This window comes from Phycodurus eques, chromosome 1 (assembly GCF_024500275.1).
Source record: "Phycodurus eques isolate BA_2022a chromosome 1, UOR_Pequ_1.1, whole genome shotgun sequence".
NCBI classification, from domain to species: Eukaryota; Metazoa; Chordata; class Actinopteri; order Syngnathiformes; family Syngnathidae; genus Phycodurus; species Phycodurus eques.
This window is the reverse complement of record NC_084525.1, coordinates 3,965,996-3,985,171: the sequence shown is the minus strand read 5'-3', so window position 1 is coordinate 3,985,171 and position 19,176 is coordinate 3,965,996. Positions and strand designations below refer to the sequence as shown.

General features: G+C 42.4%; 2 protein-coding genes across 2 annotated transcripts in view; both read left to right on the top strand.

Annotated features, from left to right (window-relative positions):
• The first annotated feature begins 505 nt into the window (after positions 1-505).
• On the top strand, positions 506-9,991 carry eno1a (enolase 1a, (alpha)). Its single transcript, XM_061672838.1, has 12 exons — positions 506-616; positions 2,413-2,510; positions 5,188-5,283; positions 6,104-6,162; positions 6,429-6,498; positions 6,583-6,716; positions 6,957-7,179; positions 7,441-7,638; positions 8,445-8,646; positions 8,746-8,854; positions 9,409-9,467; positions 9,541-9,991. The coding sequence occupies exons 2-12, from the start codon at positions 2,426-2,428 to the stop codon at positions 9,602-9,604; spliced, it is 1,299 nt and encodes a 432-aa protein (XP_061528822.1). The 5' UTR covers positions 506-616; positions 2,413-2,425; the 3' UTR covers positions 9,605-9,991.
• Positions 9,992-11,645: 1,654 nt separating this feature from the next.
• Positions 11,646-19,176, top strand: part of rerea (arginine-glutamic acid dipeptide (RE) repeats a) — a 175,582-nt gene continuing 168,051 nt past the window's right edge. Inside the window, exon 1 of the mRNA XM_061672802.1 lies at positions 11,646-11,944. The gene's annotated coding sequence lies outside the window, so the exon portion shown is untranslated. The remainder of the gene's footprint in view (positions 11,945-19,176) is intronic.

Sequence of the window (19,176 nt, the reverse complement as noted above, 5' to 3'; positions counted from 1 at the left end):
GAGATGAATGGAAACATATCAGATTTCACTCATCCTTCTAGGTTAAGTTGTGAAATATGGCAGGATGGGTGAAATTTGGAAAAATGTCTCTTTTCATCTCAAATGGAATTATTTGTGAAATACTGGCGCTGTGGGAAAAGCAGGAATTTGAGGAATGTGCAAAATAGTTTCCAGGTTCTACTAAATGAAATGTATATGGTGCCGTTGGAATGGTTTGAATCTCTTGAGGAATGTGGAAGGAGTAATCAAGATGATAAAACCTTGGTAGTATTGGAATAACGGGGCATCCTCACCAATCCAGCTACTCTTCCACATCCAATATGGCGGGGCCGTTGACGTACAATTAGGTGCTCAGGCGGCGACATTGACACTCTGCTCCTCGCGCATCTGCCTGTTCCTTCCATGGCGAACGTGCGCCCCACCTCGCGCTGGTGTACCGCGTGACCCGGTTGCAGCCAATGGCGTGGCTCCGCAACCCGCTTCTGCGTCGATGCGGTCCACTTATCATTGAGCCCCGCACGTCACCAGCGCCTTCCCCTCGTCTGCTTGCCCGCACGACGCAGCCGCAGCCGAAGACACAGACAGCACCGTCCTTGCACACAGTTAGGCCGGAAAGGTAACTTCAAAGTCGTTTTCACGGCGTCTTTTTGTGTTCGGACGAAGCCGCATAGATTCAAGTGTCACAATTCAGTGTGTATATTATATCGTTTTCTTTGCGTCATGTATTAACACGGACGTTATTGCGTTTTTCATACTTGAAAGTGTTGCCCTTGACAATTGTATGTCGCTTCGAGTACTCCTGTCTTGCTTTTCGCTAATGCTCCTCAATGGGCACTGTGGTGGAGTAATTTGTAGCTCGGCGACTATTTTTAAAACGACGCCGTCAGCTGGCGAGGGAAGCCCCCCCACATTTTTTTTTTTTTAAACAACTGTGGTGGATGTCAGAAACAGGCGTCATGTTGCAAACTTCTCGCAGTCGCGTCGACATGTTGCGGAACGTTTGAATGCAAACTATGAGAACGTTTCGGACACTTTTAGAGGCGACACCAGTTGCTTGCCGCATACTTGCGACCGGTGGGGGCGTGTCGAGCGGAAAGATGAGTACACTATTGACTGAGCTGATTAACGACTGCATGCCTCTCTTTAGCGTCGTCGATGTTTAATATACAGTGACCCCCCCCCCCATTAAAAAAAAACAAAAACGCGTCCTTGTTGTTTGGCTGTCACGTTTAAAAGCGATGTTTCTCGTTAATGTCGTTCAAATGCTCTATCTAACAGACAATCATTGATGTACAGCATATATCCACGCCCCCCAAAAATATTTGGATGCTGGCTGGGTGGCATATGAATCTAATGCATGATGATGTATCTATTGCTGCCATTTTGCTCCATGCAATGATGATGCAGCAACCCTAAAGCTCCCCCTGTGGAACCAGAAGAGTGGTATTTCTTGTAGACGATCGGCAAAACACGTTATTCATTGTGCATATGCCTCATTGATGGATAGATGAATGAATGCATTGTGTGAATGGTTGCGGAGAAAAAGGGATGGGCTGCACAATTAATCTTCCTTAATATCAATATAGGTGGCTTATTTTATTACTTTGGACACATCCCTGTGTATTTGAGTAACTGCAAACCTCAGTATAGTAAGGCAGTGGTCTCCATCCACCGGGCAGCACTGATAGACTGAAAAAAAAAAAAAAAAAAAAAATCAGGAAAGTCCATCAGCAGCCCCCCCCAACCCCCTCGTCGACGAATGGTTTCTAGTCCACGAATAATATTTACTTGCCTCATCTGGTCCGTGGCGGGGGACAAAAAAACATTTGGGGACCATTGCAATAAGGGACACAGCTAAATGGTAATGCTCCATTAACATCCAGTCATGCATTCAGAATGGGCATAGGGGGTGTGCTGATTTGTCATTGGTTCAAACCAATGACAAATCAACAATGGCCCAGTGAACCCCTTGGCCAAAAAGTCTGGTTCTGTGACCTCCATTATTTGCGCTTGGATGGATAACAAAGTCAACATTAGATTAAACCGTGACTCTGGTCCCAGCCCCATATCAATTCAAAGATAGTATTCATATTGACCTTTTGTCCCTTATTGAATTAAAAAAAATTGGTATACTATTTCGCAAACATTTTGCATCTTTTTTTTTTCCCCACACTAAGCATACATACATAGTTAAGCCACACTTCACCGTGACTCATACATCTGCTTCTCTGAGTAGACTTCTCCCAGTGCTCACAGGCAGCACACACGGTAACATATAGCAGTAGTTGGTCAAATCCAAACATTTTTGTGTTTTAATAGTGATTTTTAATCATTTAATTCGGTGAGTATGCATGCGGAAAGACCAAGCGTGTCTTTGTAGAGACCTCTCCTAACCTGCCGTTGTCTCTGCAGATCCAACTCAACCATGTCCATCTTGAAGGTCTACGCTCGTGAAATTTTTGACTCCCGTGGCAACCCCACTGTGGAGGTCGATCTGTACACCAAGAAAGGTACTGTACACCTGCAGTAGTTCATGTCGCATAGTTGTTGTATTGGCTAGCTAGCTAACTGCAGTGATGCATTGAATGTCAAAAATGAGACCAAAAATTTTTTTCTCCAAAACCTGTATGTACCGTTCAGCATTAATGGTGCATTCACAGATGTGTAAGTGACCCATGCCATTGGCACTAACACAGCCCCATACCATCACAGATGCTGGCTTTTGAACTTGGCGTCCATAACAGTCCAGATGGTTCTTTTCCTCTTTGGCCCACAGGACACGACGTCCACAATTTCCCAAAACAATTAGAAATGTGGACTCGTCGGACCACAGAACACTTTTCCACTTTGCGTCAGTCCATCTGAGATGAGCTCGGGCCCAGAGAAGCCGGCGGCGTTTCTGGATGTTGTTGATAAATGGCTTTTGCTTTGCATAGTAGCGTTTCGAGCTGGATTTACGGACGTAGCGCCGAACTGTATTTACTGACATCGGTTTTCTGAAGTCTTCCTGAGCCCATGTGATGATATCCTTTACACATTGATGTCGGTTTTTGATGCAGTGCCGCCTGAGGGATCGACGGTCACGGGCATTCAATGTTGGTTTTCGGCCTTGCCGCTTACATGCAGTGATCTCTCCAGATTCTCTGAACCTTTTGATGATATTACGGACCGTCGATGATGAAATCCCTCAATTCCTTGCAATTGTACGTTGGGGAACATTGTCCTTAAACTGTTGGACTATTTTGTCACGCACTTGTTCATAAAGAGGTGAACCTCGCCCCATCTTTGCTTGTGAATGACTGAGCAATTCAGGGAACCTCCTTTTCTACCCAATCATGGCACCCATCTGTTCCCATTGAGCCTGTTCACCTGGTGTTTGATGAGCATTCCTCAACTTTCTCAGTCTTTTTTGCCACCTGTCCCAGCTTTTTTGGAACGTGTTGCAGCCATAAAATTCTAAGTTAATGATTATTTGCTAAAAAAAAAAATCAAGTTTATCAGTTTGAACATAAAATATCTTGTGTTTGTAGTGTATTCGATTAAATATAGGTCGAACATGATTTGCAAATCATTGTATTCTGTTTTTATTTATGTTTAACACAATGTCCCAACTTCATTGGAATTGGGGTTGTATTTTAGGAGGGGAAAAAGAAACAAATAGAAGAGAAATGTATTTCACAATAATTTCATTATCACTGAATATTGTAGTGCACATTTGATTGATATGCCACAGACAAATTTGTAATTAGGAACTGAGTGTGTGCTTTTAATGATGAAATGTAAGGTAACACAGTGTATTTATATATGACATTGATATAGGTATAATCCATAACTTGACAGGGAATTATTTACACAGGCAATTTTGACTTGTGCATATCAATAATAAAATAATGAAGATTTAGTCACTATTTGAATTGGAGAAAGGTCTGGACTGCTTAATATTGTCTTTGCAGTTGGGAAATATTGGTTCTAGCTATGAGCCTTCACAGTTTCGGGCCCTCTTGATGAGCTCAGATGTTGTGCATGTGCAAATAGCTCGTGTAATAATATCAGCCTGGCCTCACTGTAATGATTCCTGTTTTAGAGCACAGTTACAGTAGCTCATACACACTAGCCACCAGTCGACGTGAATATTTGGTCCAGGATAGCAGTCTCGTGTAAATACTTATGCTAAAGTAATTGCAGCAGAAAGGACATGACGCTAATGCTGGGCAGGTGAAACATGTTCTTGCATTCAGCCACCTTATGCATAGAATACTGCTTGTATTCTGCTATTAATACCAAGTCCAAATACCAAGTAATTAAGGACTGAAACAAAAGACTCAACTCAATCTAAAGTCCTGGGAATGTCAATGAGGCAACCTGAATGACCACTGACATGGAAGCGCCCTGGCGCACAGCTTTGTTTTCCTTCTCATTTGGACGGAATGGTTGCCAAGCTTTCCCCATAAACTGTAAATGTCTCCCTTCCCTTTCTAAACTGTTAGGAGATTCCCTTTCAAGGCAGCCAGGTCTGATTTGCCACCCTCGCAGCTTAGATGACGGCATGTCGATCATACAAGCGCTTACATAAGCAGTCCCTCTAACGGACACACTGCTGTGTTTGCTGTTCCCGTGATGGAATTTCAGCAGATCTGTTAAGCTGGAAAGGACTATCTCGACTAAAGGAATACAATCATGATTTCCCGAAGTTGCGCTATTGGCCCACACGGCCGCCGTGCCCCCTCCTCCCAAAGCATTCAATTCCCCATCGTGTCGGTCCACTGGGCAAACTGAATAGATTGAATGCTTTCACAGATGGACTGCACATGCTCAGTTGATCCCTCGTCTGGCCCTGTTACATAACAGCGCACTACAGCACAGCCAGCACAATTCTCCCTTCACATGGTCCATTTGTCTCTGCAGGGGAAATGGGCACCTTGGTGAGCGAGTGAGATGTAATTAATTCACTAACATGTTGTCTTATAGTATCGGTTTCAAGTGTAACTACAGGACATACGTAAAGCACCAAAATTGACTTTTACATTTGGGAGTGCTGGAACTTGTTAGTCATTTTCAAGAGACATAAACGTTATTACTGAAATGCATTTCAATGTGGATAAAATTCACACTCAATTCTAGGCAGTAGTTTTGGGCATGACACCAAACGTTTTCAGTAATCAAAGAAATGTCCTTTGTACTGCCCAGGTCTCTTCAGAGCTGCAGTGCCCAGCGGTGCTTCTACGGGCATCTATGAGGCTCTGGAGCTCCGTGACAATGACAAAACTCGTTACATGGGCAAAGGTAAAAACAAACAAATGTTAAAACTACCTGTTGACTGTGCTCCTTTTCAACACACGTCCTATGACCCCCCCCCTCTCCCAACGTTTCCATCTCCATCTTCCTCTTGTTAGGAGTCAAAAGAGCAGTAAAATATGTAAATGAATTCTTGGGCCCTGCATTGTGTAACCAGGTAAACAAAAGTGTGGAATAAGGGTTGTAACTAACATAGCGCTGAGCACAGCAGCATGAAGAATGTGGTTTCATTTTGAAACTAACATTGGCAGGAACTAACAGATGTTCACAGATCAATGGAGACTGGAGTATAGACGGTTATGCATTTTAACACGATATATATTGCGAGACAGCTAATGAACAAGTCAGTAACAGTGGAAGGAAAACGTACAGGAGTAAGGTCTTGATTGCACTTTTGATTCCACTGAATTTGGCAATGCCTGCAATCTATCCTTTGTCGGTAAGGTGACGCAAGTTGCTTGCACATAAAATGTGAGGAAATCATCGTACTGAGCAGGATATGTCACCCGAATTGCATCATCTGGCTATAATGATGTCATACTAGGAATTGGAAAAATATTGAAAAAACATATAAACAGATGTTTTATTTGAGATTACGGTAAAACTGATTTCCAGGACTGATGCTGTCCAGCTGTAAAGTACAATAGTTTACAACCTTTGCATCAGCCATACAGGTAAACCGCCATGCATTACATTTTTTTTGGTTTTCATTGTCGAAACTACTGCAAGGTCCTCATACGAGAGCACGGCATGTTCTGCGGTGGTCTTCCTCAGCCTGGGTCAGTTATGGTCTGCTTGTCCTTTGCAGGTGTCTCAAAAGCTGTTGAGAATATCAATAAAATAATTGCACCTGCACTGGTTAGCAAGGTAGGACCATTTATTTTCTGACTCCTAATACTGCACACCACATCCTTCATAACAATGCCTTAAATGCACTGAAGAATCCTAAGTGTATGCTTTGTGTGTTAGCCTGTTGGCGGAATGAGAGATGTATTCTATTAACAAGCTGATTTTTAAGTTTTGAAGGTTTGAAAGTGAGATGCTGTGACTTTTTAACAGTTTGCGTGTATTCTGACATATCTATTAGGGATTAACATGAGTTCTTACATTTAACGTGTTTAACTGGAATCCAGGATGTGAATGTCAAGGAGCAGGAGAAGATTGATAAGCTGATGCTGGACATGGATGGAACAGAAAACAAGTGTAAGATGTGCTGATCCTGTGCCCCATACAGCCAAACCTGCTCGAGAATACATGATTGAATCATATGTGTTTGTCTCACTTCAGCTAAATTTGGTGCTAATGCCATCCTGGGCGTGTCCCTGGCTGTGTGCAAGGCTGGTGCAGCAGAGAAAGGCGTGCCGCTCTACCGCCACATTGCTGACCTGGCTGGCAACCCTGAAGTCATCCTCCCGGTGCCTGTGAGCTAACGGTTACAAAGTCAAGGAAGGGCAATAAGCTAATTGTTGCACTTCATCTAAGTCAATGTTTACACACCTTCATTCAGCCAAGGCACATATTTTTCATTAGAAAACAAATAATGTGCACACCACCAAACAAAACTATTACAAAAAGTACACAGTATGCTACTCACAAGGAGTTAGAGTTCAAAGGTTGGGAATCACTGATCTAAGTCATGTCTCCTTTGGGCTTCCCTACAGGCTTTCAACGTCATCAATGGTGGCTCCCACGCTGGCAACAAGCTGGCCATGCAGGAGTTCATGATCCTGCCCGTGGGCGCCAGCACCTTCAAGGAGGCCATGCGCATCGGCGCCGAAGTCTACCACAACCTGAAGAATGTCATCAAGGAGAAATACGGCAAGGATGCCACCAACGTAGGGGATGAGGGCGGCTTTGCGCCCAATATCCTGGAGAACAAGGAAGGTGAGAGGAAACAGTTAATGACAAACAATTCCAAAGTGGCCTCCAGGGAGTGACTTGGTTTATCATGTCACTCTCCCGCTGTCTTATGTTTGCTAAATAAAGGCGTCGACGTAAGTGCATTTGTTGCCTGCCTGTGACTCAATGTGCTAAAATGGCAACCACCCCACTCTATAAATTAGTCATTTATCTGTGAACATTTGCATAGTTCCATACCGGGCTTTAAGTCTTAGAATTCTAATGAGTTTTTCACTTTTATTAAAGCTCTGGAGCTGCTGAAGAATGCCATTGGCAAGGCCGGCTACACTGACAAGATCGTCATCGGCATGGACGTGGCCGCCTCAGAGTTCTACAAGGGTGGCAAGTACGACCTGGATTTCAAGTCTCCCGATGACCCCGGCCGCTACATCTCCTCCGACAAGCTGGCTGACCTCTACAGGAGCTTTGTTAATGATTACCCCGGTGAGTGATACACATTTGTTCTTCTCTCCATGTTACAATGTTTTATGCCAGCCCACCGGCTAGGTCTATAGCATGTTGATTCTACAACAGGGACTGGCCAAGTACGGCTCTTTAGAATAACTTTTGGCCTCTCACTAGCCCAATAGCATAAAGTACAGTCATTTTTGTATGTTTTTGGAGAAAACACAACAAGGTAAACAAACAAGAAGAGTACATTTTGTGGACTTCCATGCTCTGAATGACTGGGAATCTACACAGACATAAAAAACAAAATTTTTAGCACATGCATTCCTATTTTTTTTTTTTATTTACTTTGTGAAAGTAAGAAAACCATTTTGTTTAATTTGGATCCATTTATTTAATTAAATAATTGGTTAAATGATACAAATTAATACAATAAGCAATTTAATGTACATTTACCATTATTTTCATATTCAACATGTTTATTTATTAATGAATTGGTTACTTATATTACATCAATGGTAATTAATAAAGTGAAAACGACCATATTTTAAAATAAACTTACCTGGTTAATTGTATTATTATAAATAATAGTATTAAACCTCTAGTATTGTTTATTTATTATTATATTATGAATAATAACATTTAAAATACCGGTAAAAAAAGTGATCGTTAATAAACTTACATATTTTACATAGACTTTTTAATTTTATTTTACATTTTTTTATTGGATTTATTTTACCACATCAACGAATAAACTGTCCATTTTCAAAATCCAGTGCGGCTCTTAAGCACAAACATTTGCCCACCCCTGTTTTACAACATTGCCTCCTGACCCTCCACAGTCGTGTCCATCGAGGACCCCTTCGACCAGGATGACTGGGAGGCGTGGACCAAATTCACGGCCAGCACCGACATCCAGGTGGTGGGCGACGACCTCACCGTCACCAACCCCAAGCGCATCGCCAAGGGCGTGGCCCAAAAGTCCTGCAACTGCCTGCTGCTCAAAGTCAACCAGATCGGCTCAGTCACCGAGTCTCTGCAGGCGTACGTGTTCACATTGCTGTCAAGTCCCGTCTTGCTGCCTCAATCCTTAGTTGGAAACAAAGCTAATGGTGTATGTGTGTATTTTTATTTTTTTAATAGCTGCAAGTTGGCTCAGAGCAATGGCTGGGGTGTGATGGTCAGCCATCGCTCCGGCGAGACCGAGGATACGTTCATCGCCGACCTTGTGGTTGGTCTCTGCACTGGACAGGTACTGCAGGCTACATTAATAATTGAAGTGTAATTATACCACAAACTATGATCTCAAAACTCCTCTTACATTACCCTTGAAAATAAATGGCTTACAGATGATTTGATTTTTGAAAAAAAATCCACCCTAAGTGCATATCCACTCTCCTTTACTTCCATTAACAACGCAGACTAAGCTTAGCTTCCCCCGACATTTATAGTTAGTTTCTCAGTTGCGGTGTATCACTTCAAAATACACTCTTGGACAAATTACTGGTCAACTGTGCTTTCCTATCTAGATTGTGCTTTGGCTCTGTTGTGAGGCACGTTAGGGCATTTCAAAAAGCACAACAAATGTAAAGTTTTCAGCGAATAGCTCAGGAGAGGATCTGCAGGGATAAAAAAAAAACGAGTAGGTGAATTCTTGAATCGTGAACCACGAATATTCAGTGGGATTACCGTACTATTTGAACACTCGTGGATTTAGTCGTTTTCCATCTTGTTGAGACTTGAATGCAGACTGTCGAAGTCACGCCCCAGTTGCAGTAATGTCAAATCAAATGTGTATTTTTCCAGATCAAGACAGGCGCACCTTGCCGATCCGAGCGCTTGGCCAAGTACAACCAGCTGCTCAGGTAAGTCGGCCCGAAAATATGTGATTGGGGGGGCTTTCAGCAAGTATGACAAAATGTCCTCACCCTCACCCAGGATTGAAGAGGAGCTCGGCGACAAGGCCCGTTTCGCTGGCCAGAATTTCAGACACCCCATCTGAGCTGCGCCTTCGTCCTCGGCGAGCCTTTTCATCACACATAATCGTTACTAAAACGCCACGCTAAGTCAGCTGCCGTCTCCAAATCTATGGTCTGCGGCATGGTGAAGCATCAAGCACCTCCTCAACGTATGCTTTAGTTCCTGCAAAAATCATAATGGTAATAATAATACTAATAATAGTCCCGTCTGTGTCTGTGACCGAGGCCTCTGTATAGCTTTTGGTGAGTTGTAGTGATTCTTGGACCTCTACTGAGTATTTGAGCTACTGTAACTTTAGTACTGTCTCGAGCAGTGGAAAAGAATTGTGTTCAATGTGTCATCTGACAAAAGTCTTGTGTTGCTGTGAGTGCTGGAAGAAATATATAATAAAATATAGTTTGAAATGGAACTTTCTGTGACTTTATTTGTTGTTGTTGTTGTTCTTTTTAAATTACTGGTTATTTGTACACCAAAGCTCCATGTTTTTGCTGCTTGACCAGCCTACCAATCCCACGTCATACAGTGCTTCCCAGCAGATAAAAGTAAAATGTGTAACTTGTGCATCTCCTCTCTTGTGACTACTGCTGTCAGTATGACATGTTTGATGTAATCTGAGCACCACTGGGAGGCAGAAACATGAGCGCAGCGCTGCCTTTTGGGGATGCCATTTCTGCCTCTGAAGGGCTAAGAGTCGTTCTCGTTCTTTTAATGGTATGCTTTACCGGGATAAATAAAGGTCTATTCCCAAGTGGTATGACACCACCGGGGGTGGGGGGGGGTTGTCACCTTTGACTGTTCACTTGCTTAGGCCGTATGTCAAGCTGCTGCTTGGGTTCAGATATAACCTGGCAGATGTCGTTGTGGGCGCAAAGATGCTACTAAACACAATAGATAAACATTTGCTTTAATCAAATTTATTAGACCAAATTGTAAAAAAAAAAAAAAGGGGTCAATGGGTGCTTTGTGCATTTATTGCGAATCAGTTGATGCCGCATTTGGAACTTGCGCCATCTAGTGACCACATTTCCACAGTACATTTTACTGATGAATTCCCTGCACGGTCAGAAAAAAAGGTGCCCTTCATAGGCCTTGAAATTTGTCTCAAATTTAAACACAAGGACAAAAACGACACTAAACTGTATTTTCTTCATCAAATTTCAGATGGAGGGACAAAGCCCAATGACAAAATTAACCAACAATCTGACATAATATTGAATATACCATCGATTAGGTTCTGTTTTGTGCATGTTGTTTTTCCATTGACATTCAATTCCGCTGATGGAAAATGCACTACATTGGTCCCCTACTGTTCTTTTATCTATATTGTTTGTCCATTAGTCTTGATGTCTTTCTACTACTTTGGTATTATGCATTTCTCCTGAGATTATTTCTTACAGTTTCGAGACAAGTTACCCTGTTGAGAATGTAATCGTAGCGTAGCTAAATTATTTTCTCAAAGTAATACAACTAATTACGTTTGATTTCTTAATTGTGAATTAACCACATACAAGTATTTGTTTACACAAATAATAAACTGATAACGAAACGTGCTGAAATGTAAATGCATAATACAAATGTACTGCATTATATGTTTACAGCATGTGGAAAATCACCATACTGTGTTGATCTAATGACACGTGCACAATTTAGACAATATCGTTTCATATGACAGCCCAGATAAATGTATGTTCCATAAAAAAAAGGCCAAAATTATAAAGATAAAACCGTTCAAAAGCCCATGTTCTTTTATATGAAGTGTAACTGAAATCTCAGAATCAAAAATTCCAAATCTCAGACAAAACTAATAGATTGCACCACAAGGTGATGCGACAAGGTCAAATATTTGGAAAAAAAGAAGACGAGTTGAGTTCGTGAGATCCTCGTGCTTGCGGCGCGTTCCGACTTACGTACAAAGTCGGGGTTACGTCGCCGCTGACGCAGGAACCGAACACCGTCGTAAACCGAGCCCCCCCGCCCCCCTCGTCGTACCGTGTTGTGGTATTCTCGCTTTCGTCCAGTGGGTGACGACATTTTACCGGTTGAACTTTGAGAGCCCCCGACTGTTCTCACCCCAACATGAAGAAGGATGCTGTCACGCTGAATGCCTCTCACATACACCAGTCCGAGCATCCCGGCTACCATTACTCCTTCGTTTAAAACCCAACTCCATCATTTATGACAGCATTGCCCCAAACGTGGTGCGTTCACGAACGAGGCGAGAAAAAGACACACAAGGTGGCACTGCGGTTGTAGTGGCGACCACTTGGCTAACTAACGTTAGCTAATTGCCTCCGCCGCTATTGTTTGTTGTTGCAGCATCTCATCAAACAAATCACAGATGTTGTAGATCAAGCTCTTCAAGGTAAGTGCTGTGAGCGCACACCGTCAGCCTCGTTCTTTTGCTTCCCGATAAGTGTTCCTATGGGAAAATGTGCCAAATAATGCAGTGCAATGTGGTTTGTTTGGAAACGTCAGCCAGCTAGCCGCTCGGCTAATTTCCCTGCTAGCTGTAGAAAGCAGCTTGGTTATCCGTGAGCTAACGCGGCTAGCCGGTTAGCAGCAGCCGCTAGCACTGATTGGGAATGCCAGTCGGGAGCGGTGTAGTGTCTGGGTGCGAACAGCTCGTTTCGCACCGTTTTGGCGTGAGGAACACGGCTCGTGTTGTGGACAGTTTGTTTATTTTCAACGTGTACTGCTGGAACAGTGAGAATGCAGCACAACGAGCTCTTCCCATTTGAAATGACCCGGTGCAGTGTATGTGTGTGTTTGCGTTAGTGTGTGCGTGTGTGTGTGTGGGTGCACGCGCGTGTGCGCGCGCGTGTGTTCCAGGCAGTAGTCTGATCCCATTGAGCTATTGTCATTAGCTGCCAAATGCTATCATGCGCCCTTTTGTGTGACACACTTGTTTTGATTATTTGCCAGCTCATAGTTCAGGGCTGTTTTTTGGTTGAGTTTTGTGTGGGAAGGTATACAGAAACAAACAGAGATAGTCGGAAATCGACTGTCAACAATTAGAAGGGGGAGAATGTTGTCTTTTGGCAAGCTGCGAAGTTCAAAACATCTGAGCAGTGGTAAATCAGATACAAGAAAAGAACTGAAATACTCTTTAAACAAGTTCAGGTTTAGGACCTTCATGGCGGCTTGTTTGATTATAACTATTATAATCATACAGGGGGGAAGCACAGTGATTTATTGGTTTGCATGTCTGCCTCACAGTTCTTAGTTTCGGGTTCAACTCTCACCTCCAGTCTTCCTCTGTGGCGTTTGCTTGTCCTCTCCATGCTGGGGTTGGTTTTCTCCAGATCGGAATTTCTCCCACATTCCAAAAACGTGCACCGTGAGACATCAATGAGCCTAACATATTGTTTTCTACGAGAAAAAGTAGTTTTGAAGTTTGCACACTGATTGAGGAGTATCTGCAACATTTGCACAATAAACATTGTCCCAGATTACCGCACTACATGCCACTTTAAACTGCATACATTCCTTGAAGTCTCGGCGCACCTTTGCACAATGGCCATTGCACCGGACTATTGCTATATTAGTCATTCAAACTGCTCTAAGTGCTAGAGGACTGCATCTTTTTGCACAATGGTAAAAAAAAAAAATAATAATAATAATTGTACCGGCATTACCAGATAACGGGCAACCCTTTATCGCTCAGTGACTGTTTTTTGTTAATGTCTTTATGTCCCGAAAGTGTTCTCTGTCAATTGACTGTCTTTTGTCGTACTAGAGCGGCTCCAACTACCGGAGACAAATTCCTTGTGTTTTTTGACATACTTGGCAAATAAAGATGATTCTGATTCTGAACAACTCGGCAGCAAGGTGACATAGTGGCTCGCACATCTGCCTTGCCATCGGAGGTCCAGGCTTCCAAACTCTCTCATTGTTAGCCCCCATGTTGGTTTAATTAGAGACTCTAAATTGTCCAAAGGTGTAAATGTAAGTGTGAATGGTCATTTGTCTATATCTGGCCTATGAACGGCTGACGACCAATCCAGGTTATAGCCCGCCTCTGCCCAAAGTCAGCTGGTATCGGCTCTAACTCACCTGTGACCCTAATGAGTGTTAAGTGACAGCGGTATAGAAAATGAATGAAAGGATGGCTAAGCACATTATTATTTTTTTTGTATTTAAAGGAGTGTAAACACAGACGCATGCAGACACACACAGACACACAGTTATTTGGTGGTACACAGTTTTGAATATTTGCAAGGATATTACGGGCGATAAAACTACAAACTTCCAGATCAGATGAGCAAAGTTTAGATTTTTAAATCAGATATGTGCACAAAAGGCTGCCTCCTGTCTCATTTTAAAAACACAGCTTCAGATGTCTTATCGGGATGAAGCTCAAGGACAGCATCGGGGAATGTTACATTACAGCCTTATCTTGGTTAGATTACAAAAGCAGCGCTTCTCTGTGAACACCATTGCCCCCTCTGGCTGAAATGTAACTAGGTCTTACAGTGGAACCTCCATAGTCGAACACAATCCGCTCCCGCACACTCGTCAACCACTGATTTCGAACCCAAATTGCCCATTTAGATCATTTGTCTCGGAATAATTTGTTCCAATGTCCAAACGATCGCCGTTGTAAAACCTTTCTAAACTGTAAATACAGTGATTTAGGTAACATTTTAACATTATTAATTGTTATACAAACATAAGCGCGGTTTAAAATGCTCATAAAGAACTCTTTGTAATGAATAGGATTGCCTGTATTATGTGACACTGTAAATATATCACAAACTATGACCCCAAAAAGAGTTAAATATAATTTCAAACTCATTTTACAACATACCCTTTAAAACAAATGGTTTATACATTCATTGATTTTGAAGAAATGCGCCTGAAGTGTGCATGTACTTGCACATGGGTCAGTCTCTCCATGCACAACCCAGGCCAACTTAATTCTTCCCCGACATGCAAAGCTTGTCTCTCAGCCGAGATGTATCACTTCGACATACAGTGAACCTCCCCATTTTTTTGCTGTTTGGCATTCACAAATATGCAGTTTTTTGGGGGAACTCATGCCTGCGACTCCCTCATTTGATGAAAACCTCAACTATTCACAGTTTTTGTGCTCAAGCCACATCAGTTAAATTGTTAATTTGGCGGCATCTGGTGGAATCTTGTCGTTGTTTTTATGTTTTATTCATTGAGTGTTTTGTTGGCGGACCTTGAATGAACCTCGTGCACCGTCAAAAGTGACACCAGCAGGGATTCAATACTGTACTTTCTTGACACCACTACACTACTTTTCTCTTTAGACAGGGCTTTGGAAGCATATTGTGGCATCTTAGGGCGTTTCAGAGGGGGAGAGCGCAAAATCCACGAAGAGGATAGGTTCTATGGAAAATGCAAATCTGTGAATTTGTGAATAGTGAACCACGAATATGCAGGGGATGACTGCATTTCTTTAAGGTGTTGGACTTCAGTGGTTTCACTTTACTAACAACTCCCTGGTAATGCATGTGATTCACCTTCATAGATTGCCAACAACTCATCCATCCATCCATTTTCTGAGCCGCTTCTCTTCACTAGGGTCGCGGCCGTGCTGGAGCCTATCCCAGCTATTATCGGGCAGGAGGCGGGGTACACCCTGAACTGGTTGCCAGCCAATCGCAGGGCACATACAAACAACCATTCGCACTCACATTCACACCTACGGGCAATTTAGAGTTGTCAATTAACCTAGCATGCATGTTTTTGGGATGTGGGAGGAAACCGGAGTGCCCGGAGAAAACCCACGCAGGCACGGGGAGAACATGCAAACTCCACACAGGCGGGGCCGGCGATTGAACCCCGGTCCTCAGAACTGTGAGGCAGACGCTCTAACCAGTTGTCCACCGTGCCGCCGCCGCCGACAACTCACTTGTTGTTTATTTCACTTGACATGGCCTTTCCCTCGTCTTTGCAGTGACACCGGAGCCTGCGTCTCCCTCCTTGTCAGATTGCCGCAGTGTTAGTCTACGCTTACAATAAATTGAATTACCTGAGAGCTTAAAAGCATTGCTTGGTAAATCACCACTACCCTCAACACTACATTATGTTGAATGCCCTTAAACAACCTGATGTAGACATGTTGGGCTATATTCCAATCACCCATACTGGTAAGAGCTCAAGGCACCTGCTCAGGCTTGTTCAGGACTTAAATGGTTAATGTCTGGAGGCGCTAATAAAAGATTTGTGTGAGACATTTGACAGTAATTTTAAAGGTTATTCACAGTTCTATTATGTTTTTTTGTATAACTGCAGTGCCATTATCTGACTAGTTCGTGGGTAAGAGGAGGTCAGGGTGTTTTATAGTGTTTCAAATTGAACTCAAGCGCAGCAGTGGTAAAAATGACGAGTGACACACCCCGTCCACTGAATTTTAATATATCCCAGTGCTTGCAGATTAATCGTAAGAGAAATAGCCTCAGTTATTTCCCTCTAATGGCTAATGTGTGTCAGAGGAACGCCAGCTCCCTGTGAGCAATAATATGTAAAAAAAAAAAAAAAAAAAAAAAAAAAAATCTATTTTCACTACAGTCTGGCACTCAGAGTATTTGTAGGATGATTTGTCATTACACACACTCGGCAATTCAACATTGACACGCTGCGTTCAGATTGCCCCTTGCTGTTTCTCACCCGCGTGCCGTCACTGGATATTTTTTTTCCCCCCCACCATGAATGGCCAAGATGATTGCCCATTATAATGCCTGGCTGCGGTCTCCGAGCAATGTCAGGCTCTGCACGAGGTGCTGTAATAAAGGCATTGGTGTGGTGAGTCTCTATTGTAAAATAGATATTGCACTTTCTGCAAGGCAATTGTGTTTCAAAGCAAGGTGACGAGCTGATATACTGGCTTCTCGGGGCATTTCGTATACACTTTGAAATTATGCTTGTAGGAGAGGGAAATGTTTGCTCGTGAAAAAGAACACATTCAACACTTTTCAAATGACCTCAGAACAATAGCAGTGTATTCTTTAAAAAAAAAAAAAAGCGAGTAAAGCTCAAAACCCTTATAATGGCTTAAGTGTATTTTAATACACACATTGAAATGCATTGGGAGCATTCTATTCCAAATCAAAGCATGAAAAGAAGTTGATAACACCTATGCTTATACAGAAAGTGAAGCAAAAGGAATATTAGGCGGTTTCAAAATAAAGCAGTTTCAGCATTTTTCTGTATATCTCAAAATTTACTGTACGGTAAATTAAAAATGCTTTATGTCCCTGTCACTCACTGAATTAGAATTTAGCCATCGAACCGCTGTTTATGGGACCCACCTCACACTTGTGTTGCATGGAGTCGACTAGTTTCTGCCACCCTTGAACTGGTATTTCAGCCCAGGAGGATTGGTCTCCTGTCCATGATCGTATATACAAACAATCTGTACTAACTAATATGAACAACTCAACCACTTTAAACGCCTTCAATGTTTTCTTGTTTTAAAGCACAATATTATTCCGTTTGCCTTGAACCTGCTCCCAAAAGTGACTGAACTGGACAATCGCGAAAAAAATACAGCCGCTCCCCACCACAAATCAGGCAAATGACCCATGCAGATATACAGTCATCTGTCGTTTATCGTAGGGGTTACGTTCCAGACCACCCGCGCAACAGAGGAAATTGGCCAAGTAGCCCCCAAATATTTATGTTGTTTATATATATTTTAAAGCTTCATATATATAATACCATAATATATACATGTGAGGTGCAGGTATTATTTTGGGGATGCCATCTTAATGTTCTACACTGAAGTATATCTGTAATTTTGAATATGTGTTTCATACACATATTCAAAGTTCATAGTAAAAAAAACACAAATGTATTTCCTCCTGTATACATTTGTTACTACAGGTTAAATGAAATAAGTGTTCGTCAAAATAATCTAATCATTTGTCATTGTTTTTATAGAAATGCATTTGCATCTCTATTGGGTTCCCCCTTTTTTTGTAATATACAGTGGGTACAGAAAGTATTCAGACCCCCTTACATTTTTCATTATTTTTTATATTGCAGCTATTTGCTAAAATCATCAAGTTCAAATCAAGTAAAAAATTTTCCACATTAATGTACACACATCACCCCCATATTGACAAAAAACGGTATTGTTGAAATTTTTGCAGATTCATTAAAAAATAAAAACTGAAATATCACTCAGCCATAAGCATTTAGTCCCTTTGCTCAGTATTTAGTAGAAGCACCATTTTGAGCCAAGACAGCCTTGAGTCTTTTTGGGAATGATGGAACAAGCTTTTCACACCTGGATTTGGGTATCATCTGCGATTCCTCCTTGCAGATCCTCTCCAGTTGTCAGGTTGGCTGGTGAACGTCGGTGGGCAGCCATTTTCAGGTCTTTCCAGAGATGCTCAATCGGGTTTAAGTCAGGGCTTTGGCTGGGCCATTCAAAAACAGTCACAGAGTTGTTCTGAAGCCACTCCTTCGTTATTTTAGCTGTGTGCTTAGGGGCATTGTCTTTTTTGAAGGTGAACCTTCAGCCCAGTCTGAGGTTCTGAGCACACTGGGGAAGGTTTTCGTCCAGGGTATCCCTGTACTTGGCCGCATTCATCTTTTCTTCAATTGTAACCAGTCGTCCTGTACCTGCAGCTGAAAAACACACCCACAGGATGATGCTGCCACCACCATGCTTCACTGTTGGGACTGTATTGGAAAGGTGATGGTTTTCTCGACACATGCCACTTAGAATTAAGGCCGACAATTTCTATCTTGGTCTCCTCAGACCAGAGAATCTTATTTCTCACCATTTTGGAGTCCTTCAGGTGTTTTTTTAGCAAACTCCATGCGGGCTTTCATGTGTCTCGCACTGAGGAGAGGCTTCCGTCGGGCCACTCTGCCATAAAGCCCCGACTGGTGGAGGGCTGCAGTGATGGTTGACTTTCTAGAACTTTTTCCCATTTCCCGATTGCATCTCTGGAACTCAGCCACAGTGATCTTTGAGTACTTCTTTACTTCTCTCACCAAGGCTCGTCTCCCCCAATTGCTCAGTTTGGCCTGACGGATGTCTTCCATTTCAGGATTATGGAGGCCACTGTGCTCTTAGGAACCTTAAGTACAGCAGAAATTGTTTTGTAAACTTGGCCAGATCTGTGCCTTGCCACAATTCTGTCTTTGAGCTCTTCAGGCAGTTCCTTTGACCTCATGATTCTCATTTGCTCTGACATGCACTGTGAGCTGTAAGGTCTTATATAGACAGGTGTGTGGCTTTCCTAATCAAGTCCAATCAGTATTATCCAACACAGCTGGACTCCAATGAAGGTGTAGAACCATCTCAAGGATGATCAGAAGAAATGGACAGCACCAGACTTAAATATATGAGTGTCACAGCAAAAGCTCAAACTGGTGCTTCTACTAAATTCTGAGCAAAGGGTCTGAATGCTTATGGCTGTGTGATATTTCAGTTTTTCTTTTTTAATAAATCAGCAAAAATGTCAACAATTTATGTTTTTTCTGTCGATATGTGGTGCTGTGTGTACATTTAATGAGGTAAAAAATAAATTTAAACGATTTTAACAAATGGCTGCAATATAACAAAGAGTGAAAAATTTAAGGGGGTCTGAAAACTTTCCGTACCCACTG